The following is a 21,300-nucleotide window of genomic DNA, read 5'->3' on the forward strand; positions in this document are numbered from 1 at the left end:
AGGAATTATACACATGTATTTTAATTAAACAATCCCAATTACCTTTGCATACAGCTCAACATATTTGAGAAATTCAGGATCATCCAATAAAGCCATGTCTGTTGGAAGTTTAAGCAGTCCAGTGGCATCTTCTTTCAAAAGTCCCCTGATATTAACAACGATATTTAACAGTAAATAAAAATCAAGCTCTTATCATGTTGGAAGGCAAAGCTTAAAGTCTACAAATGTCCTTGAAAATAAGGCAAAAAATGAATAATAATGCAAACAACATAAGTCTTACACAAAGTATGAGTTATCAAACTTCAGAGGGTCCTCTGTCCAAGGGCCATCAAACCCTGATCTCTCTGGATGTGCTCTCCCCTTTTAACACGGAAAACAAAATATGAATTTTTGGCCATATTTACAGCAAGTACTAAAAAGATATATCTGAAAGGAGAATCACCAGTGTATGTGCCCCAGACAGTGCAACAATATCCTTGTCAGTCAAGCCCATACGATAAAAGATATCACGAAGATGCGGCACACCTACCAACAGCATTGAAATGTTTATATGTTTTCATATTACATTCTAAACCTCGATGTGAAGGGAATTCAGAGGGGAAAAAAACTTTCACGGGCAATGGTAAGATATATACCAAGTCCAAGCAATGTTATCAATGGCATATTGCAGAAAAATAGTGAAATACCAAAAATCTGCAATGTGAACTAGCAGATAGCGTTGCGGTCAAATAGCGGAGGCCGCATAAAGGTTGAAATAAGTCAATTATATTTATTAAAAAAAAAAGACATGTTGCATACAAATAAAAAAGGGAACCGAGCCATAGCATAGCTTATATATTTAAAGATATGCATATTACAGTAAATATAGGAGCAATACTCACTAACTCTTTAGATTTCTATTATAAAAATAAATAGGCCATGTTTGACACTTCATGCAAAATCTTCAGTTTTATTATTTTTAAAAAACCAAAAATTTCTATTTTTTCCACTATTGCCACTATTTCCGCTTTCAGTAATTGGATTATCGGCTGCTATTGTCCTAATAGCGAAACTAGGATAGCGTTGCGGTTTTCATAGAGGATTCATCGATATCCACAATCTATAGTGCTGCTATCACCGCTATTTGACAACACTGAGCCCAAGTGAACGAAATTGCTATACCACTGATAAAAAATTAGAATCTCACCTTGTTTAGCATCAGGAAGCCTCCCTTCTCTGGTACTAACTTTTGAATCCTACATGAGATAGAAAATTACAGAACGGTGAAATTCAGGGATTTCACAACAGCAAATTTGCTAATAAAAGGTATGGCACAACATACCCTTCTTCCAGGAGTGAAATCGACTGTGGGTCCCCCAGTAACCTCAACTGCAACAACACCTGCAAGCTGGAAGTACAAGGGAAAGAAATAATTTTTGTTCAGATTCACATAATCTATGTGGCAGCTGGTTTAGTTCTTCATCACTAACGAATTCATATAAAATCTGGAGTTAATATGTACTGAATTTAAACAGTATATGATTGTATGTGATATACAAGAAAATCCAATAAATGTATTTATTCGATAGAAACTTATACAGTAATTAAGGGACTCTTATATTTTCAAAAATTAAATTCCCAACACTGGCAAATCTTTAAATTACTATACATGAAAATCAAACGGCGTTCAACTTCATTGTAGAAATATTAGGCATTAAGGTCGGAGGCATGTCGAAAACTAGTCACAAAAGAAGTACACCTCAACTAGGTAAAAAGCTAAGTTGATGAAACTTGAAACACAACCCATTAGCTTCCACAGGAACTCGAGCTTCACATTATACATTTCTTAACTATCAAAGTTGAAGTGTACTTCTGTAATTGCTTCAGAGGTCATCAGTGTCATTCTAATGATTGAGACTAGACGTTGCCCAAATTTGTTTAAGAGAACAAGGTGCTGCTGTAATCTTCATATACTAAAAATGCATATGTTCTCTCAATTCACATAAAACAACCAACCAAGTAAAGAGTTCAGAAAATAAAAGTTTGTAAAGAGCGAATAAGTTAGTTTTCCCCCTTAAAATGGTTCATCACAGAATAATCCCCCTTAAAATGGTTCATCACAGAATAATCCCCCTTAAAATGGTTCATCACAGAATAATCCCCCTTAAAATGGTTCATCACAGAATAATCCCCCTTATCCAAAGTCAAGGCATGGCATAAACCTTTACAACTTTGTCGAAAATCTTGGAATCTCACACATAAAGTATTACGACATTAGGCCAACATAACCAAGCCTGAAAGTAGTAATTGAATAAAATAACCAACTTTGTTTCTTCTTTGGATAGAAAAGAGGGTTTATAGAGACTAGAGATAAACAAGTACAAGGAAAGAAAAAAAGATAACATATCATCCTACAAGAGAAAAGAGAAAGAGAAAAAGAAACAGAACAACCAAGACAAGACGAGCTGATTAACTAAGTAAAACTAGACAATCTCTTTGCAAGCGCAATACTCAACGATTAAAGTTCGGAATTGTCATGCATCATGGGAGGAAAGGCCTTGGGTATAACAGGGCACTTAATCTAAGGGCATGTTATATATGTAACTTCCAGATTCATACATCACCTAATAATGAGATTCAACCATGATCAAGTAGCAAAATAGAAACAAGAACTGGATAAACAAGTTCCACCTAACACTGTAGGAAAAACCCTAAGCAAAGCAGCGTCCTAATTTCTGACTGTACAGAATCACAAACAATGTATAAAGAGAATAATTTGAGTTGCAAGAAGCAGAAAAAAGGAGCCTCGCAATAGGAATAAGATAAATAATTTCATCCATCGATTATGTTGCACACTCCAGAGTCCAGACAAAATTGAAAGTCGTTGACCCTATTCTACAATTTCTACCAAACGACTTAACCACAAAATTATTGAATTCATTGCAGATTTTCATAACAACTGAATGATGAGAAATGATCACCTGATAAAGGTCTGCATATGATATCTTAGGATGTTTTGCCTTCACTTCCTCTGTAACATGAAAAAACAAGACAACTCTAAGAAAGACAACGACACCGACATTGTTTCAACCAACAAATATTCATACTATTTTTACAACGACAAAAAGCTTCCTAGGAAAGATAAATAATCGGAAACTGGAATTGATTATTATTTTTTTACAATAATTCTTTTCTATTTATTTATTTATTTATAATAGAATTGATTGTATTCTAATAAAATGAAAATCCATGAAACTCTATAAATCAAAATCAAGCCTACATGTCATGTTATTAATTTAACACTGAAATAACACCAAGTCCAAGTATATGCACATAGAAACCAATAAGTAATCGTTGAATTATAATTTAAAGAAATATAAGTAAGAGTGAATAACAAACCACAGAAATCAATAGCCTTCTTCAATCCATTGTTAGCATCGTGAGAAAACTCTTCCTCGTTGCGTATAGAAGCATTAGGTCCACCGGTCTTCGTTTTAGCATCATAAGTGCCCGCATCGTGCCACCTGCATCGGATTAAGAAAATAATCAAAGATCGAAATAAAATAATATAGTAGTAACAAAATTGCACCGCACGATCGAAGTGTTGACCGTGTAATTAACGAACAGAGTAAAAAATAAAAATCGTGAAAACAATGAAATCTGAGAATGAAGAGAAATTGGTTGATTGAAGGAGAAGAAGTTACGCTAAGCGAAGCATGATAGGAGCGCAGTTTCTGTTGGCGATAAGTGCGCGGAGATCGCGGCGAGCCTTGTCGATCTCTTTGAGGTATTCTGCATCTACAACCACCGGTAACGCCATTCTCAACGGAATAACTGTTTTGATTTGTTAGGCGGAGAAAACTAAAGACGCCAGTTGCTGCACTGCGATTGTGTATGGAATGGAAATGGATAAGTGAAAGTGGGTTGGTTTGGTGGTTCCAATTACATATTCCCGTGCTTCGCATTACTCTATTGCCACGTGGCGTTGTTTATGGGCTCACATGCTCATCACAACAGACCCACCATCACCCATCTTGCAAGTACTACGACACAAGCAAACTAGTGTACTCATTTTTTTATTTTTTATTTGGATTGAATAGGGGAATTAGAATTTAAAATTATTATTAGACAAATATTAACAACTATTCTTGCAAAATATATACAACAAGTCTAACATAGACTTTGTTTCTTACGGTTTTTTTTTAATTATTATTATTTTTTAAAGTTTTTATATGTTTATTACAATTTTTGTAAATAAATAAAATCTAAACATAATTAAAAATTATTTAGAATGAAAATTGTTTTGAATACGTTCTTATAAAAATTTATATACGCTAGATTAAAAAAAAAATAGGCATTTTCCAATTTACATCTAATTATTTTTTAATTTGTGTAAATTAGCGATATGCACTTTTTTGTTTTGGAAAAAAGAGTTCTATCATCTCTTTAAAAAATTACATCATTGAAGGCTAAAAATGTAATTTATATTTTTTAATTTTTTTAATTTACTTTGTAAAATAAAATTTACAAAATTATCTTTTAATTTTACTTATTTAAAATAATAAAGAATATTATTTTTTGTTCAAATGACATGTGCATATGTTATCAATGTACACTTAAAAATTAAAAGGTGTAGATTAATAATTTACATCTATTTTAATCATTTATAATTAAAATAAAATTTACAAAATCACCCTTTAATTTTTATTAGTAAAGAGTAGTTTTTTGTCCAAATAAAAATGTGTGATTGATAACTTACACATTCATAAAAAAAGATGGATGTAAATTAACAAATTCCTAAAACATAATTATATATATAGTGGGGATCTATTTAAACAATGAATTTCATAAATTTAACTTTTAATTATTGACATAATATATTAATAATCAAGTATATAAAATTTTATATAAATTTAAAATTTGTAGTTATATAATCTAATTATTAATATTTATTTATATTTTTAAAAAAATTATTATGCATTTATTTAAAAGTATTTAATAAATTTCAAACAAATTTTAAAATTTTATAAAAGAAAATTTATAAAATTAATCTATTTAATAAAAATATTTAATTTCATGATTGAATCAATAAAAATAATCGTTTATAATAAATAAATTATTAAATAGAGTAATTCATATCCCCAATATATATATTCCAAAAAAGTTCAACCACGGTATCACTATTGCTTTTTTTTGTATGAACTAAAGCATCGAGCGGTGGAGTGAATAGAAGAACACGAATATCGATGCACTTTAATGTTTGAAAAATGTTTAGAGTGAAAGACAACATAAGAAATAACACCTTCAACTTACCGATGCATGATTTTAGTCAAAAAAATACTTAATACTGCATTAAATAGATAGACTCATTTGTCCACTTTTGTAATTTGCTGCTACATCAATGAAAAAAAATAAAAAACATCAGTTTGAAACACATTTTTAATACAACACAGTGTATGGTATTGTTCTTTTTACTTTTTGTATTATTTTTAACACAATATAAATATTTATATTGTCAACCACTTTAAATATTTCATTAAACACTAAAATAAAATATATACTTTTAAACACTATTAAATATATATCACCAATTATTAAAATATATTACATTAATCACTTCGAAGTAATTTTTTAACCACTAAATTACAGTACACTAAAGTGATTAATAATTTATATTTCAATGATTATTAGTATAAACTTTTATTTATATATATATATATATATATATATCACAAATATTATGTTATAAGTATAAAAATAAATATTAATTTAATCTTAAATTAATAATTTTTAAAAATATACATGTAGATGATCGAAATAAAAGATGTGTTTACATTTTTTGTTTTATTTTAACATTGACATAAATATGTTAAATTTAATAACTTAAAAATATATAACATTGATAAATTGAGTGAATATATGTTAACTTCAAAAATAACATTTGTTTTAATTATTCTACTACTAACTCTTTATAGACATTAAATTTTAAATATTCATGTGTTCAATGTTTTATATTACCTTACCGACCATGTATACCAAAAATTATTAAAAAAATAATAATATGTGTAACTATCAAATTTTATAGTTAATATTTTACTTGTATTTAAAAAATATATTATACGTTGAATTAAACAAAGTATTAAATAGTATTAAAATTTTATAAAATTTATGTCGTATATATATTCTATATATATCTTATACAATCGATAAATTTAAATCCAAAAAATTTAACTAATTATAAAAAACGTCAAAATATTAGATTGTTGTTCTATTAAATAGACAAAATATTATATAATCCTTAAAAAAAATTACTATTTTGTTTATCTTAAAAACATCACCATCAAATAAATGCTCAATTTGTTTATTTGTTCGTGTACAATAATTTTCTTAACCTAGTATTTTTTAATAGAAATCTTAACCATGTATTTAGAATTCGTTCTATGTAGTGATATTTTTTTTATGTCAATAGTGATAATTTTATTTTTGTAACAAAAAAAAACTATGCTCACATCAAAATGTTTTTTTTAAACTTAGACTTCGGTATATTTAAATAATAAAATTAATAATTGAAGGTAGAAGTCATAAAAAATTATATACAATCATTTAAATATATTTTATCATCTTGACATATCATGTATTCCCTTCATAAGAGTCTGTATAAAGAAAACTTAAAGAAAAAGGGAAGACATCCCTCTACAATTATCATCAAAGAGAATTAATAGATTAGAATGAGGAGTAGGTAGATCAACAATACTAAAGTTCTAGCTGAGATTAAGGTTAACTACTTTATCTGCACATCAATTAATCTCATGATAAACGTGATTAACAACATAACTTCATTCCTCACAATCTACAAGAGAGATGACTTCTTGTACAAATATTATTAGAAAGAGACTAATTGATCACATACCAATTCCATCCATTCTCATAATCACTAACATGAAAGTTCACAACATATGGAAGGATGGCTATTGCATGATCGCATAATTCACCAACTCTCGGTACCCAATCATCAAGGCAAAATATAATAGAGTGATAATTTCTAATAATCCAAGAAATATCATTTTTCACTTTAGACTAATATTTGATAATTTCTCTCGAGATATAAAAAGTTTTAGTTTCACTTTGAATGAGCAGTCCAATTAAGTAACCGCAATTATATTTTGAGTGTATGATATAAACCTAGATGATATCTTGATTGACATCATATTCCACCTCAACTTTATCATATAGCTAGCCTGCACCATTCTCATGCTACAAAAACCAAGACTCCTTCTTCTTGTGTAAATGGTAGATCAAGAAACTAGATGACATTTCTTACTATTTACACTAAAACCCCAAATAAGATTTCTACAAAGTCTCTCAACCTCATTACACACAGAAATATGAATAACAGTAGATTGCATCATGTAGTTAGGAATGCTCATAATGCAACACTGAGCTAAAGTGATACGACCAACCATAAACAAATTATTAGCTTTCCACCCAAATAGTTTATTCTTAATTCTATCAACAATGAAAGCATAAGAAGATTTTTCTTTTCTACTAGTGATTATAGGGATACCAACGTACTTCCCAAAGTCTTTAGTAGCATCAATATTCAAGATAGTAGTAATAAAACTTTACATGACGTGCCTAGTCTTGAGAAGAAAACCTTAGATTTGGGAGCACTAACTTATTGGCCAGAGTAGGAGCAAAAAGTATTAAGAATATCTTTAATCATGTTTGTTTGATCAATGGAGGCTTCAGTTATCAAGATAATATCATCAACAAACATCAAGTGAAAGTTTGAAGAGTCAGATTGTCCGAACTTGATAGGCTTTCATGAACCGTTTTGAACCACATCCAAAATACAATGACTAAGATACTCCATAGTAAAGACGAATAAATACGAAGACAACAGATCACTTTGTCTAAGTCTACGAGTAGAAATAAACTCTTGAGAAGGTCTACCTTGTCAATTAATATTCATCCTAGAAGATGATATGCATAATCATATTAAACAAGTACATGTGAAGAAGGAGATGCGTAAATTTATTTTAATATACATTTTTCTATTAATTGGTAACTATATCAATAATCATTAAAATATCAATTATTTTAATTTACATTTTCTATTAATTTATTTATTGATGAAATACACTAATTGATATTTAATGCCATCAACTAGACTCATCTTGTTAATTTTTTTTTTCCTGAGTGCCTTTGTATAGTTCGGAATAACTAACAATTGACTTTTTTAAGGTACTATTTTGGTTCGCCCTTGTGAAAATGGTTTCATAGTTACTTATTAAAAACAAAAGTTCAATAAACCTTTGAAAAAAGAAAAATATATTGAATAACATTATCAACACACTTTTTTAACAATATATTTGATTGGTTAAAATTCACATAGGACTTATGATTTAATAAAATTTATATGAATATCAATCAATCAAAAAGTGTATTAAAAAATGTGTTAGAAAATGTATTGTTAGTACTAAAAAAAAACTTGTGCTAACAAAAAAAAATTACACCTAGATTGAATCATATTTTCTAAAATAACTGCATAAATATCCCTCAGTAAAATATAATTGAATATTTATATAAAACATTTTTACTTTATCAGTAATTAAATATAGAAATACCTATTTTGTTAAATAATTTCATTCAAATTCAAAAGCGACTGACAAACCATTGTGTGCGGAGGTTTATCCTAAGCATGGCAGTACTGATACCACTACTAGACAAATGCCAAAGATATTTAAGCAAATATAAAGATTGTTTATGAGAGATAAAAAGACTAAAAAATGTGATGATAATGGGTAATAAATAGAGAAAAATGAAAAAGATAAAGTTTTAAAAGAAATTTAAATCAAGTAGAAGAGTTATTTTTCAGTTAAAAAAACATAATACTTTGTCCACGAGACCAAAACGTTGTTATATATCGTCTTTGATCATGTCATATGGTATATATATCCAAATCAAACCATATATGTGCTTTTGCTATTTCAACCTTTTTATGACAGGCATGTACATGATTGACAAATAAAAGCAATCTAACTCACACAAATACAACAAAGGCCCTTCTCACCGTTACACCGCATGGAAGACTAAATTTTAAGAAATGGTTTTGGGGATTTTATCATCATGTTTGTTTATGAAGTTCTCCACTGCAACTCTATCTGGATGCGACCATTCTTGGAGTCTATAAGATGGTACTTCTCATTGATTCTCTTGTTAGAAACAACGTCTCCAAGATTGATGTTGATATAACCCAGTGATTCCTAATGCCGGAAGGAGAACCAGAGAAAAATGAAAATCAATCGATATCATTTTTTTCTTTTTACGGAATAAATACAATCATATATCAACTAGCATAAAAGGGGAAAACAGAAAATAAAATTGCCATATATCTAGGGCAAAGCACTTCATTTTCAAAGTCAGGCTAAGATTCAAGTGTTTAAATGAAGTTGCCATTTTTGACTATTTATATCATAGAGGAACTTTTTAATGGTGGCAAACAACTTGACATGATCCTTTCAGTGAAATATTTTCTCACTTTACAATCTTCAATATTATTGTTAACTAATTTTGAAATTCTTATTGTTCATATTAAGATTTGGAAAGACAAAATGAAGTTTGGTACAACATTGTTGTCGTTTTTAAATATAAAGGACTAAATGACAAGAAAAATGGACTAACTTGACATGGAAAAAAAAACTATTTGAAACATTAAATTAAGTTAAAGGATCACCGTAATAGTTTTGCTTAACTTTTATTATTCCATAGTTGATAGTACGAGTTCAAAATCATATATTAATGACGGTGAGTAAAAAATATAAATTATGACAATATTAAAATAGGTTAAAACGTTTTTTGTATAAAACGTAACACATATTTACTTTCTAGAGAACAGTAGTGTTCATTTTAACCTAAGGAAGGAGAGTGTAATTCAAACTTCTCCTGAAAAGAGGAGTGTAATTCAAATTTCTACATTTTTAATTATTTGGATTTTGAATCATTAAATGTTGTGAATATTCCACTAGTACTTTAATTCTGTTCAACAAATTCAGGTTCCCTAATCTAACTTTCACTTAGGTTTAACTTTCTAAAAGGCATAATCATGTTACTATAAAGCATTACAAAATTTAGAACGGTAAAGTTGTTAAGAATTATGTACCTTTTGATGGAGCAGGTTTCGTGATGAAGTGCTGACGACCTCCACATGTAGTTTATCATTGGTGGGAGGCTCCTCTACTGTAAATTGGAACTCATCTTCCCATCTTGGATCTCTGTTCTTTTTTATGCGCTGTAGTAGTAACCCAATGTATCATTAGCATTTCACACACACACAAAAAAACACAGATTTCGATCTGAATGTAACGTACATTTATCACTACCATTCTAATCCATGTTTATCTTTGTTACATCCAATATCTTGTTTTCTATTTTTTTACGTATTAATACACAAACAATAACCACGATTAAAGCTTTTTCCCACAAAGTCAGTTCAGCCGCATGAATCATCAAAACTAAGTTATTATAGTATCATAAATCATATCTAAACAAACCATTTAAAATTAAAATCCTTCTTAATGACTTGGCCTATAGTATTTCCAAGTCAAGCTCTAAATGGACTATTTGGATCCTCTCCTTGACATTACAAAGGGAGGGATGAGAGAGAATAAAGAATTGAAGGGTAAAAAAGAGACCAAAGAAGAGAGATAGAGAGGATGGAGAGGGTGATAGAAAGAGATGGAAAGAGAGGATCCATATCCATCTAACGTGAGATTCTACTATCTTTTCCAAAACTGTGCTACATTAATGCATTCATTCACAATCCTATTTTGTCTTGTGTATTCACTGATTCATGATTTACTTAATTCTGCAACACTGAGCTTACTTCTTGTTAGAGTACACATTTGATTCCATACAACATGCCAACTGTACAGCCGGCAAAACTTTTCCTTAAGCACGAGTAACATTTTTCTATCACAAATAAGACACTCCTTTATTTCATTCAACTCACTTGGTTAAAAGCTTTTGGGGGATACTGTGCTCCGTAAAAGATTTGCCAAGTTTGAGCCTATACCCATAACTACCCTCTCTTAAGTAGCATATATTAATGTCGGCCTACAGTGATTAGTTAAGTGGAAAGAATTTTAGAAACTGTTGAGGCATATTAAAAATTCCCAGCTTGTAAAGAGGCATTTCAATATATTATATATGGAAAAGGTTACAGAGCCTGATATTTTATTTATTCTTGAAGAAAAGAAAAGAAATGTAGGTATTTCTCGGGATATTGTACCTTAGTCTTTTTCTCGTCTCCTCTGAAAATAAGACGTACATGTGGATTGGTGTGGTACTTTCCTTCGACATCTTGAGCTTCATGGACTATAACTACAAGCACACCTCCACCAGCTGGAGTGCCTTCAGGAGCTTTTGGTATTGTCTGTGTCTCATCAAAGCCCTTGCCCATCTCCTCTTCCTTGAGTGGTTTATAAGTCACTTCCACAACAATCTGTCCTCGCGATTTCTCATTTTGAACGTCATTGGGATCCAAAGTTTTCAAAAGATCCAGTGTAAAACTTTTAGGCTCATCAGGGGAAATTTCTTTTATAGGAATCACATTCATACCCATCTTGTCATGTTTCCCAACCTTAGCAAAGACATAAAAACAACATTTAGTTCAGATATCACAAGAATAAACCTTGCAGCTCATGAGGTTTACCTGTTCCCAGTCATAAACATTGAGCTGTAAAACCTGCGACGCTGGATCTTTGACTACCAAATTAAATTCTTCATTCCATTCAGGATTTAAGTTCTTGTGTTTCACAGTAGTCTTTTTTGATGGCATCTTATCGTCAGTAAGCTTTAGTTTCACATAAGGATCAGATGCACCAAGAAGATCTTTCTTCTTTAACTTCATGGCATGCAAAACCTTTACATGTAAAATTCCAACAGGCCTCCTCATAGCTCTAAGATTCCAAAAAAAAGTAACAAAAACAGAAATGAGTTAAAAGGTAAACATACCATTATAACATGAAGATTATTTTTTTATAAAATGAAGGAACATACTTCGCCAGATCTAATATTTGAACTTCCAGGGTTTTGGGCCATAGATACATGTTTGCAACCTGATTTTTGATAAGCTCCTGGAAACACACTTTAAATTAGTTTAAAAGCTATAAATAATGAATAAAACCAATACTAGCTAAAGACAATGACAAAGACATGGATATATGTTACGAAGGGCAATATTTTGTTTCTCTATTATTACATAACCACAAATGTACATTCCAGAACGAAGAAAAAGTAATATATGCTAAATTACCATTAATTTTCTGTTTTGCTTTATTCTGCAATAATAAAACTTCATAACAAGGTAGTATTGGAGAATGAAAGATTAAAATGGCCATCAAAATCTTTCAGTCCAACAGATGCATGCAATCAAATGTTATTTTTATAACTAATCCAGCAAATGCATGAATTTAAGATTCTAAGTTCTAACTCTACTGAAGGATAAAACATCCAGCTTAAACTAAATGGATGGCTTCTAGCAAAGAGGGTGAAAACATCCACCTGACACCACGTACAACTATACCTCGATGAACTATTCAGTAACAGCTGAAAAGCCCACAAACCATTCAACCTCAGAACTCTAAATTTTTTATTTCATCGTGTTTATGTTATTACTATACATGTCAATTCAATCAAGAATACATTGGTTATATTTCTTTGGCAATCAAATTTCTATATGTCACACACATATAGCAACTCCAGTTGGATGCAAGAAATCATTTTATGATAATTCTTCCATCCTTCTTCAAGCATGATGTTTTGTGCATAAACATTGCATACATAAATCAAAGGTTTCCAGTGAAAATATCACATTTCAAAATAAGATCCACTTGAGCAAACAACGTTTCATTTTTAGGATGGGAGACTGTCTATTAGGCAGGACAGTGGACACTCCCGCTTATAGTGCGGAAGATGAATTTAAGCAAATTTAGGCCTCAAATATTAGGATCAGAGGGGGAATCAAACAAACAGATCAAAAGTTACAGGTTGCATACCTGAACAATCCTGTAGACACCAGGAATAGACATAAGATCGGCCCCTACAAGCTTTAGCCCAAAGTCAACATGTGGCTGCACGTTAATGTACAATAAAAACAAAGAGATGGAGATTAAATATTAATTGTATTACGCACAAAATAATTACAAGTGCCAAGGTTTTCTCAAACATTCAAAATTAAATCAAGTAGCAAATTACAAGTCCAGCATAATCAAAGTTATCATAAAAATGACTATAATAACTTCAGATACCATCTTCATAAGCATGGACTAAAGTATGCCTACAATCGCGAATCATTTTAATGATTACATATAAGTAAAAGCAACCCATCCCAAAAACAACAAAATTATATTTTACGTTGTTAGACTATTAATAAGGAAGGAAATCAAAAGATTTTGGAAGTCAAATTTTAATTTCTTAATCACCAATGACTCTGATGAGTTTTTTTTAATGCAAATGTAACCTATGTCACTAAGGGTATGCCGGTGAAATAAGGGACGTGATTTCCAGATGCTTAGCTGTCCTTAATTCCTAAGAATAATTACTGACCTAAAAGCTACATTCTCATAAATTTCAGGACCTCATGAGAACAAAATAGCATTTCAAATATCCATGCAACAAAAGAAGACAGAAGTATTACATGAAAGAAGGGCATGTATTGTGTGTCTGTACATAGAGAGGTCAGAATGAAAAGGCCTATCCCAGCTCTCCTCCTTCCCATTAAGATTAAAATTTTCTATCATCCAGTAAGTGGTTTCTATCAACATTAATTTCAACTAGAAACTATTCTTTTGGTCTCGGGATATGCTCAAAACATGGATAAAGCTAACAACCACCATCAAAACACTATCAAGTACTCTACTTAATTTGTCTTATACTACAAATTCAAGTGGGCAAGCAAAGTAAGTTTTTGTGTGTTGTGTTACGAGTAACATGCTCAACAGTCACCAACCTTTTCCATGAGAGACACATAGATGTTGGCAAAGCAAGGAAAGCTTGGAACCAAAGGCTTCAAAGAAATGCGAGGCAAAAGAAAAACTTGCAAATCCACAACCTGAAAAACTACAAACCTTTCAGCTTAAAAAAATGGAAAAAATCTATCATTTCTCTACTAACACACGCACACAACAAAGTTACCTGAACGGTTGCTTTCAACCCAAATGCCTTAACGGCAATAGTGATATTAGGATTTCCAGCCCATTTTATAGAAGGCTCCATAATCAACTCCTTCTCATCAGTCACATAAATTTTCATTCCTATGAATATGACAGGAAGTATTAAGAATATTCATAAAATAGCACAAATAAGTTATCAAGACATAAATGAATTTTGTGTGTAAAAATTAAAAAGAAAAGTGGGAAAAGTGCAATAAACCCTTTGTGAGCAGATATGAAGACAAAAAAGAGTAATTTATACGACTTTTAACAATTGCTTCACTCTCACATGTAACAAAATAAGACGCAAAAGAGGGTCATATGGGGTAATGCATCCTATAACACATGAAATTTCTTTGAATTCGTTTGGCCATGTCAAAAAAAGTACAACAATGATAAATCTTAGTTTCAAACCTCAATATTTAACAGGAGAATTTACAAAAAGTTACATCCATTCCTTTACAAACAATAAAAGACTCTGTGAAATGTATCAATTGGTAACTGCAAGGATGCAAGGGTCCGGGTTTGAACCTGAGATTCCCCACTTCTCCACACTTGGTGCATAAGTCTAGTTACTAGGCTATTTGACCCCAAAAAAAAAAAGAGACTCTGAAATGAGCTACCAGTTATAAATGCATTGAAAATATCCTAAGTGTTTGTGCAGACAATTAAAAGGCTCTTATCCAATAATGCATGTGTCAAGATCAACAAACCTTGAAAAGTTGGGGGTAGGGACCCCAAAGTGAGTGTTTGAAACTCAACGGAATCAATTTTATATTTTGGAATCTGCTCTTCAATTATGGGTTTAGCAATGTTCTTCGCCATCTTACAAATTGCCTAAATATGAAAATGAAAAGAAAAGGAAAAACATAATTCAAAAAAACAGAACAAGCAGAAGCAAAACAGCTACTAATTGAGAAGGGTTGTTGAAGCATATTAAAACAACATACCTTATCAAGATAAGGCCACATTAATTCTATAAACTTGTTAAGCCAATCAACCTAGAAAAACAAAATCAAAAAGAAAATGAAAGTTCAGCGACTAAATCCTAAAACCCACAAATAAAATGTAGCTTAGTTATTATGCAGTACTAGTTAATTTAAATTTACCCGATCAAAGTCTGGATTTTTAATCCAGTTTGGAATCTCAGGAAGCATTCCTTCCAAAGTTTCAGCATCTTGATCGACCAGTGGCTTAATCTCAGGATCCTGTATAAGCGATATAACACAGTTAAAAGTAACAAAATGGATGTTCAGTGTGATGTATGAAGAATCATTCATGCGGCAAGCTACATACCTCAACATCGGTAGGTTGAAAATAGATGAAAAGAAAATAGCCAGCGATGAGACCAATGGAAATCCCAATTCCGAATCCGAAAAACCCAAAAATAGTACTGAAAAAACCCATCTCTGACTGAAATTGAATCTACAGTTGACTTGATTTACACAGTTTCTAGATCGGGATCTATTTTTTACTTCAGCATCGTTACTACTACTACTATGGTGAAACGGTAGTGCAAAGAAACGAATTGAGTGTTATTAATGTGTAAAATGAGGGGAGAGTGATGTTATTATCCTTAAATCTAGGGGTTGGATAGGGTTGGGTGGGGCAGAGGAATGAATGAAACGGCTGAAATTGAAGAGGGAAGCAAAATTCAACAGCGACTGACCGACGAAGAAAGCAAAGTATCTATGCTGATTAATCAACTAAATGTTTATAATTATTTTTGTTTTATATCATTTTTATTCTATAAAAAATGTAGACGTGGCCAGCGTTAGAAGTTGTCGGCACGGTAAATGCCATTTCAAATTACAACGCAAAATGTCTCTCAAACTACATATAAACTATTGTTATTTATTTTTATTTTGTAAAACTAAACACAAAATCGTGTTATGCCAATAGTGTGATAAGTATTTGATATTTTACGTGTGTCTTACTTAAATTTTAGGCTAAATACTATTTGATTTCTTTAATTTAATTTTAATTAATGTTTTAGTTCTTTATTTTTTTATTAGTCTTTTATTTTTATTTTAAGTGGTAATTTAATTTTCTATGTTTTAAAACGTCAACAATGTTATCATTTTTTTACAAAAATTTATCAAAATTTTCAAACAAAATCCATAAAATTAATTATATTTTGTAATATAAAACAAATTTAATCAAATTCGCAACTCAAATTTTCAAATAAACTCATATTTGTCATTCTTTATTTGATGTTGTTGGAGATGAAAATATGAGTTTATTTAAATATTTAAGTTATGAATTTGATGAAATTACATTATATTGAGGATGATAATTAGTTTTATGAGTTTTGTTTGAAATTTTTTATGAATTTTTTGAATTTTTGCAAAAAATAAGGATAATATTATTGACATTTTAAAACATAAAATATCAAATTGTCACTTAAAATTAAAATAAATGACCAAATCGAAAAAAAATAGATAAAGTACTGAAACAAATTAAGTTAAGGGACCACGAGTGGTATTTAGCCTAAATTTTAAATAAAAAAATTTATTTTATTTATTAATAACATATTTTTTTAATATTTTTTATATTTAATAATATTATTTATTTTCTTTTATATTTATTAATGATAAATATCTATCAAAAGTTTTTTTATGACTAACAATATCATTTTTTTTATTAGGTGTCAAATATTTTACTTATATTTATTACTGATAAATATTTATCTCATGTTTTTTATAAATGTTTGAAGTTGGACAAAAATAAAATAAAATAAAAGGCCAACAAATATTTATCCAGACATTTGTTATATTTATCAACTGTGTAATTTTAAATAAAAAATTACAATTTTTTATCAATTATATTGAAGACAACAATTTATATATATATATATATATATATTACAAGAGATGACTTAAAGGCTTAGAAAAAAAAAGAACAAAAACAATTTACAAGCAACTCTAATAAGTCTAGGGCATGAGATCCCAAAATTATCATCAACTAAAATGATATTCAATTCATCCGGTCTGCACAACGATTTCCTTTACACCATGTATATTTAAAATGATATTCAATATTGTTTATTGTAATATTATAATTGACTAGTCAATCTGCACAACAATTTCCTTCACATCATGTATATTTAAATTTGACATATCAATCTCGCCGATTCATCTCTGTGATTCTACAAACTAAGAATGAAAAAATATGATCTATCTATCAACATTTTTGAGTCACTCTTGACCACTAAGTATGTAGATGACAACTATATTTCACTTTTACTTTTTTATTGCAATTTTATGTGCATTCTTCTTATCCAAATTTTATATTGTTACAATTTTTTTTTGTATATGTTATATACATTTTTTTGTGGATTTTTATTATATTTTTGCAGGTTTATTTTTTTTAACAGCTTATTTGAATTAAATAATTATTAAAGTATATTACCATTTAATCTTTAAATAAAACGAAAAGAACAAAATTTGAATAAACAACATTGCAATTTTCATAGCATTTTTTTTTTATATTGATAGTAGATTAGTTCGTAATTGATAAACAATACTTGTTAGAAAATTTTAGCTTATATCTCAAATTTATACTCTAATCCTATCTTTTAACGAAAAATAAATTTTATATTTTTTATAAGTTTGTGTTTTGAAAAATTTATAAAATATTTTCTAAAATACAGAGTTTGATTTTTTTTGAAAACATTTGTGTTTCAAAAAAATAAAAAATAGTTTTCCATAACCTTTTTGTATTCCATAGAAATTTAACATAAACGGTAGATTTGTAAATTGAACTATTGTCTTCATCTTTCAATTGATCTTTGATTTATAGATGATAAAAGCCTTTGAATATTCGGTTTAAATTGAATATAATCATTAGACACACTTTCCAAGTGTCAGATTTATTTTAAATAAATTAAACACAAGTTTATATTATTGTCCATAACGTTATTAACAAACGAATAAAACTTGTGCTTTTGAGTCTGATGGAACATGTGAATGAGGGAATGAATGATTTGTGAAATGTTAGTTGGTATTGTTTCAAATCATAATTATGCAGAGCTTTTTGCATAATATTGTAAGTACAATGTATTTGTGTCATTGTCCATTACTCATCAATTTGGAGATCAATATTGATACTGTTTTCCTCTTTTGGGCATTCAACTTGAGTTATGGGTTTCACCATTTATTTGATAAGTCTTTATACTATTTAAAAATGATTTTAGACTGTGGAAATTATATGTTTAATTATATCTTTAAAAGATAATAATCAGAATGTTCTTTTGTAAAACCAAAATGTTATTGGTTTTGTGCTATATGAAAAACGTGGATGAATGATTTAATAGCTATCTAGTGTCACTCATTTGTCTAAAAAGTATGATGTACTTTATGTAAAAATGTGCAACAATAGTGTCATTATTGTCCTTGCTCATAGCTCATCATTCTATAGATTAATCTCGATGTTGTTTGCTTCTCTGGTCATTTAGCTATACTTCTTGGGCTTTGAGTATTGTTTTGAGTAGTATTGACATGTGTTTATCTTAAGGTATGGACTATGAAAAATGATTCATTATACCTTTGTCCATAAATGAAATAACCACAATGATCTTGATAATAAACTAGAATGATCTTCATTTTTCCAGACGTTTGTTTTTAATAAATCACAATGATATTCGTTTTTCAATACTTCTGTTTTTAATAAACCATAATGATCTTCGTTTTTCTAGACTTCTGTTTTTAATAAACTAGAATGATATTCGTTTTTCCAAACCCCTATTTTTAATAAACCATAATGATATTTGTTTTTTCTATACTGCTGTTTTTAATAAGCCATAATGATATTTATTTTTCTAGACTGTTGTTTTTAATAAACCAAAATGATATTTTAACAAACCAGAATTATATTTTGATAAACTGGAATGATCTTGTCATCAATTTTCAATTTAGTTATGACGTGATTTACTTTGATTTATAACATGACATGATCATTGATTGTTGTATTAATGTATTTGATCACCTTATTCGTGAAAATGGTATCTTAAAAATGTAATAATAATTTTATTGAATGATTGATATATGATATATTATTTTTGTGATTGTTTAATTATTGAGTAAATATTTATGCACTTTGATGATGCGAATGACTTATTGCTGGTTCACTTATGCAATTTACGTTCCTTAAATAAAACTCAAGTGCAATAATTAGTAGACCACAATTCATAAAACTTAATCATTTTATTTCATAAAGTTTTTTGTTATTAAAACATACATAAAAAATGTTTTAACCTCCACAATATTTGTGTACCAAACAACTTGAAGAAAAAAATTTGGAACACATAACTCAATTTTTTAAAAATATTTGTGTACCAGAAAACTTGAAAGAATTTATGGTACACAAAGTTCAAATTTTATGAAACACGTGTGTTTTATAAACCTTTTTAAAGTTTTTTAGAACCCAAGTTTGAATTTAGTGGATAAAATAGATAGTTTGTATAAAATATGGAGTATGAGTGTAAATGAGAGGTAAATAGTAAAAATTTATACTTATTAAACTAGTTGAAGTGTATGATATAATTAACAGTTCATTTAATTAAAAAATATAAATTGACGTATAAAATAATAATTTTAGTTAATAATCAAGTTTATCAATTAATGTATAAAATATTTTTAAAGTAATAATTTAAAATTTATTTTTTTATTAATTTTAAATTTATTAGTATGATATTTTTATTTAATTATCTACTTTATTAATTGAAAATTAAAATAAATAGTTAAAGTATTTATAAATAATAGAAAGATATAATAAATAAACTATTTATTAATCTCATACACTTTTTAGATATTTGGCTAGTTTTATTTATTTTATATTATAATAAATAAAGTATTTTAAATTATTGGATTTAAAATATTATTTTTTAAAGTTATTTAAATTATATAAATGATTTATTCTAAATTATAAAAGTAACTTATATAGGGGTAATAAATAATTTTAATTACAATAATAATAAGTAAATTAGAGGAAGAAAAAAATTATAAGCTATAAGATCATAATATATGTTTTGTTAAATTAGTAGATAGTTGTTAAGTTATGTGAAGTGTTTGGTAAAATTGACGGTTTTATTAGCTTGAAAACGTAAAATGACATAAAAGAGACAAGTCTAACGTCACTATGGTTTCTGAATGGTTGATACCTCGTATGGCGGATGTGATTGAAGGTACTTGGGTATGACAAGTCAAGTCGAATTGGAGTACAAAACTGAAAATAGACACTGTTGGTTTTTATCTCAACAACAATTTTTGGATACTCAACTTATTTGATATCTGATTTGGAAGATGCCTTTGTACGGGAGCATATATAGTCATTTATAAGACATACTTGTCATACTTCTATTACGACAAAATCAATCTTGCGTCTTAAAAGCATCAATGTTTTTATTAGTTTCCTTTTATGTAAAAGAATAAGACGAAATGATCATCCACTGTATACTTTTCTATCTCCATTATGTGAATATTTGAACAAGTTGAATTACACGTGGCACCTGTGAGATGTCATCGTTCCAGTTTAAAGCATTTAACTCTATTAATCGTGAAGCTGGTTTCTGATTTTGGACCATTTATCCCATGTGTCTAAGTGGAAAATTCATAATAAATTAATTTTTGACGGGATTCATCATATGAGGTATGCAATTGTCTTCTTTGTGTTCAATAATACGTAAGTGGTTCGATAATCCTACGACCTCAATTTGCCCAATGCGTGAGGTTTGTAGACATACATGTTATTATGAAACTGTGGTTCTCAATACGGATGACAATGCATTGATTAATACAATTAGAGCGAGCTTTTTTGGGAGGGGTGTAATCAAAACGGACCCTGTTTATTTGGCTATTACAATAGTGTAAGTTGGTAAAATATTTTGAATGCATAAAATTCAAGCTCTTGCAATTGATATCAAAATGTGTTGGGATGTTAAGTTTCGAAAGGTCATATGCTTCTTATACTATTTACATGTAGCGTAACTAGTGTTTCCGAAGACAATTTCACTATCACCCTTATACCCTTATGTAGTTTGTTGGAAATGATAAAAAATCAGACAAAGAAGGATCAAAATATAGCTAATTGCTGTATCCTTCATGATGAG

The 21,300-nt window shown here is 29.1% G+C and overlaps 2 protein-coding genes across 2 annotated transcripts in view; both read right to left on the minus strand.

The window, feature by feature from the left end:
* Positions 1–3,935, minus strand: part of LOC101496561 (L-ascorbate peroxidase 3) — a 5,293-nt gene extending 1,358 nt beyond the window's left edge. The window contains exons 1-8 of the mRNA XM_004505733.4: positions 3,684–3,935; positions 3,379–3,503; positions 2,961–3,010; positions 1,322–1,387; positions 1,187–1,235; positions 443–525; positions 281–360; positions 43–145 (exon numbers count right to left, since the gene is read on the minus strand). Of these exons, the coding sequence (XP_004505790.1) occupies positions 43–145; positions 281–360; positions 443–525; positions 1,187–1,235; positions 1,322–1,387; positions 2,961–3,010; positions 3,379–3,503; positions 3,684–3,799 (672 nt within the window). The 5' untranslated portion in view covers positions 3,800–3,935. The remainder of the gene's footprint in view (positions 1–42; positions 146–280; positions 361–442; positions 526–1,186; positions 1,236–1,321; positions 1,388–2,960; positions 3,011–3,378; positions 3,504–3,683) is intronic.
* A 4,939-nt stretch (positions 3,936–8,874) lies between these two features.
* LOC101496885 (synaptotagmin-2-like) lies at positions 8,875–15,889 on the minus strand. Its single transcript, XM_004505734.4, has 12 exons — positions 15,489–15,889; positions 15,302–15,400; positions 15,143–15,193; positions 14,906–15,029; positions 14,176–14,294; positions 13,991–14,092; positions 13,038–13,112; positions 12,040–12,116; positions 11,693–11,939; positions 11,270–11,620; positions 10,142–10,270; positions 8,875–9,245 (listed from the first exon to the last, which is right to left on the minus strand). The coding sequence occupies exons 1-12, from the start codon at positions 15,597–15,599 to the stop codon at positions 9,117–9,119; spliced, it is 1,614 nt and encodes a 537-aa protein (XP_004505791.1). The 5' UTR covers positions 15,600–15,889; the 3' UTR covers positions 8,875–9,116.
* Positions 15,890–21,300: the final 5,411 nt, after the last annotated feature.

The sequence above is a fragment of the Cicer arietinum genome, chromosome 6, assembly GCF_000331145.2.
Source record: "Cicer arietinum cultivar CDC Frontier isolate Library 1 chromosome 6, Cicar.CDCFrontier_v2.0, whole genome shotgun sequence".
Taxonomy (NCBI): domain Eukaryota; kingdom Viridiplantae; phylum Streptophyta; class Magnoliopsida; order Fabales; family Fabaceae; genus Cicer; species Cicer arietinum.

Coding starts and splice junctions, on each gene's coding strand:
- LOC101496885 (XM_004505734.4), bottom strand. CDS start 15,599: ATGGGTTTTTTCAGTACTATTTTTGGGTTTTTCGGATTCGGAATTGGG. Junction 15,401..15,488: donor TTCAACCTACCGATGTTGAG/GTATGTAGCTTG, acceptor TCGCTTATACAG/GATCCTGAGATTAAGCCACT. Junction 12,117..13,037: donor GTGTCTACAGGATTGTTCAG/GTATGCAACCTG, acceptor GTGTGTTTCCAG/GAGCTTATCAAAAATCAGGT.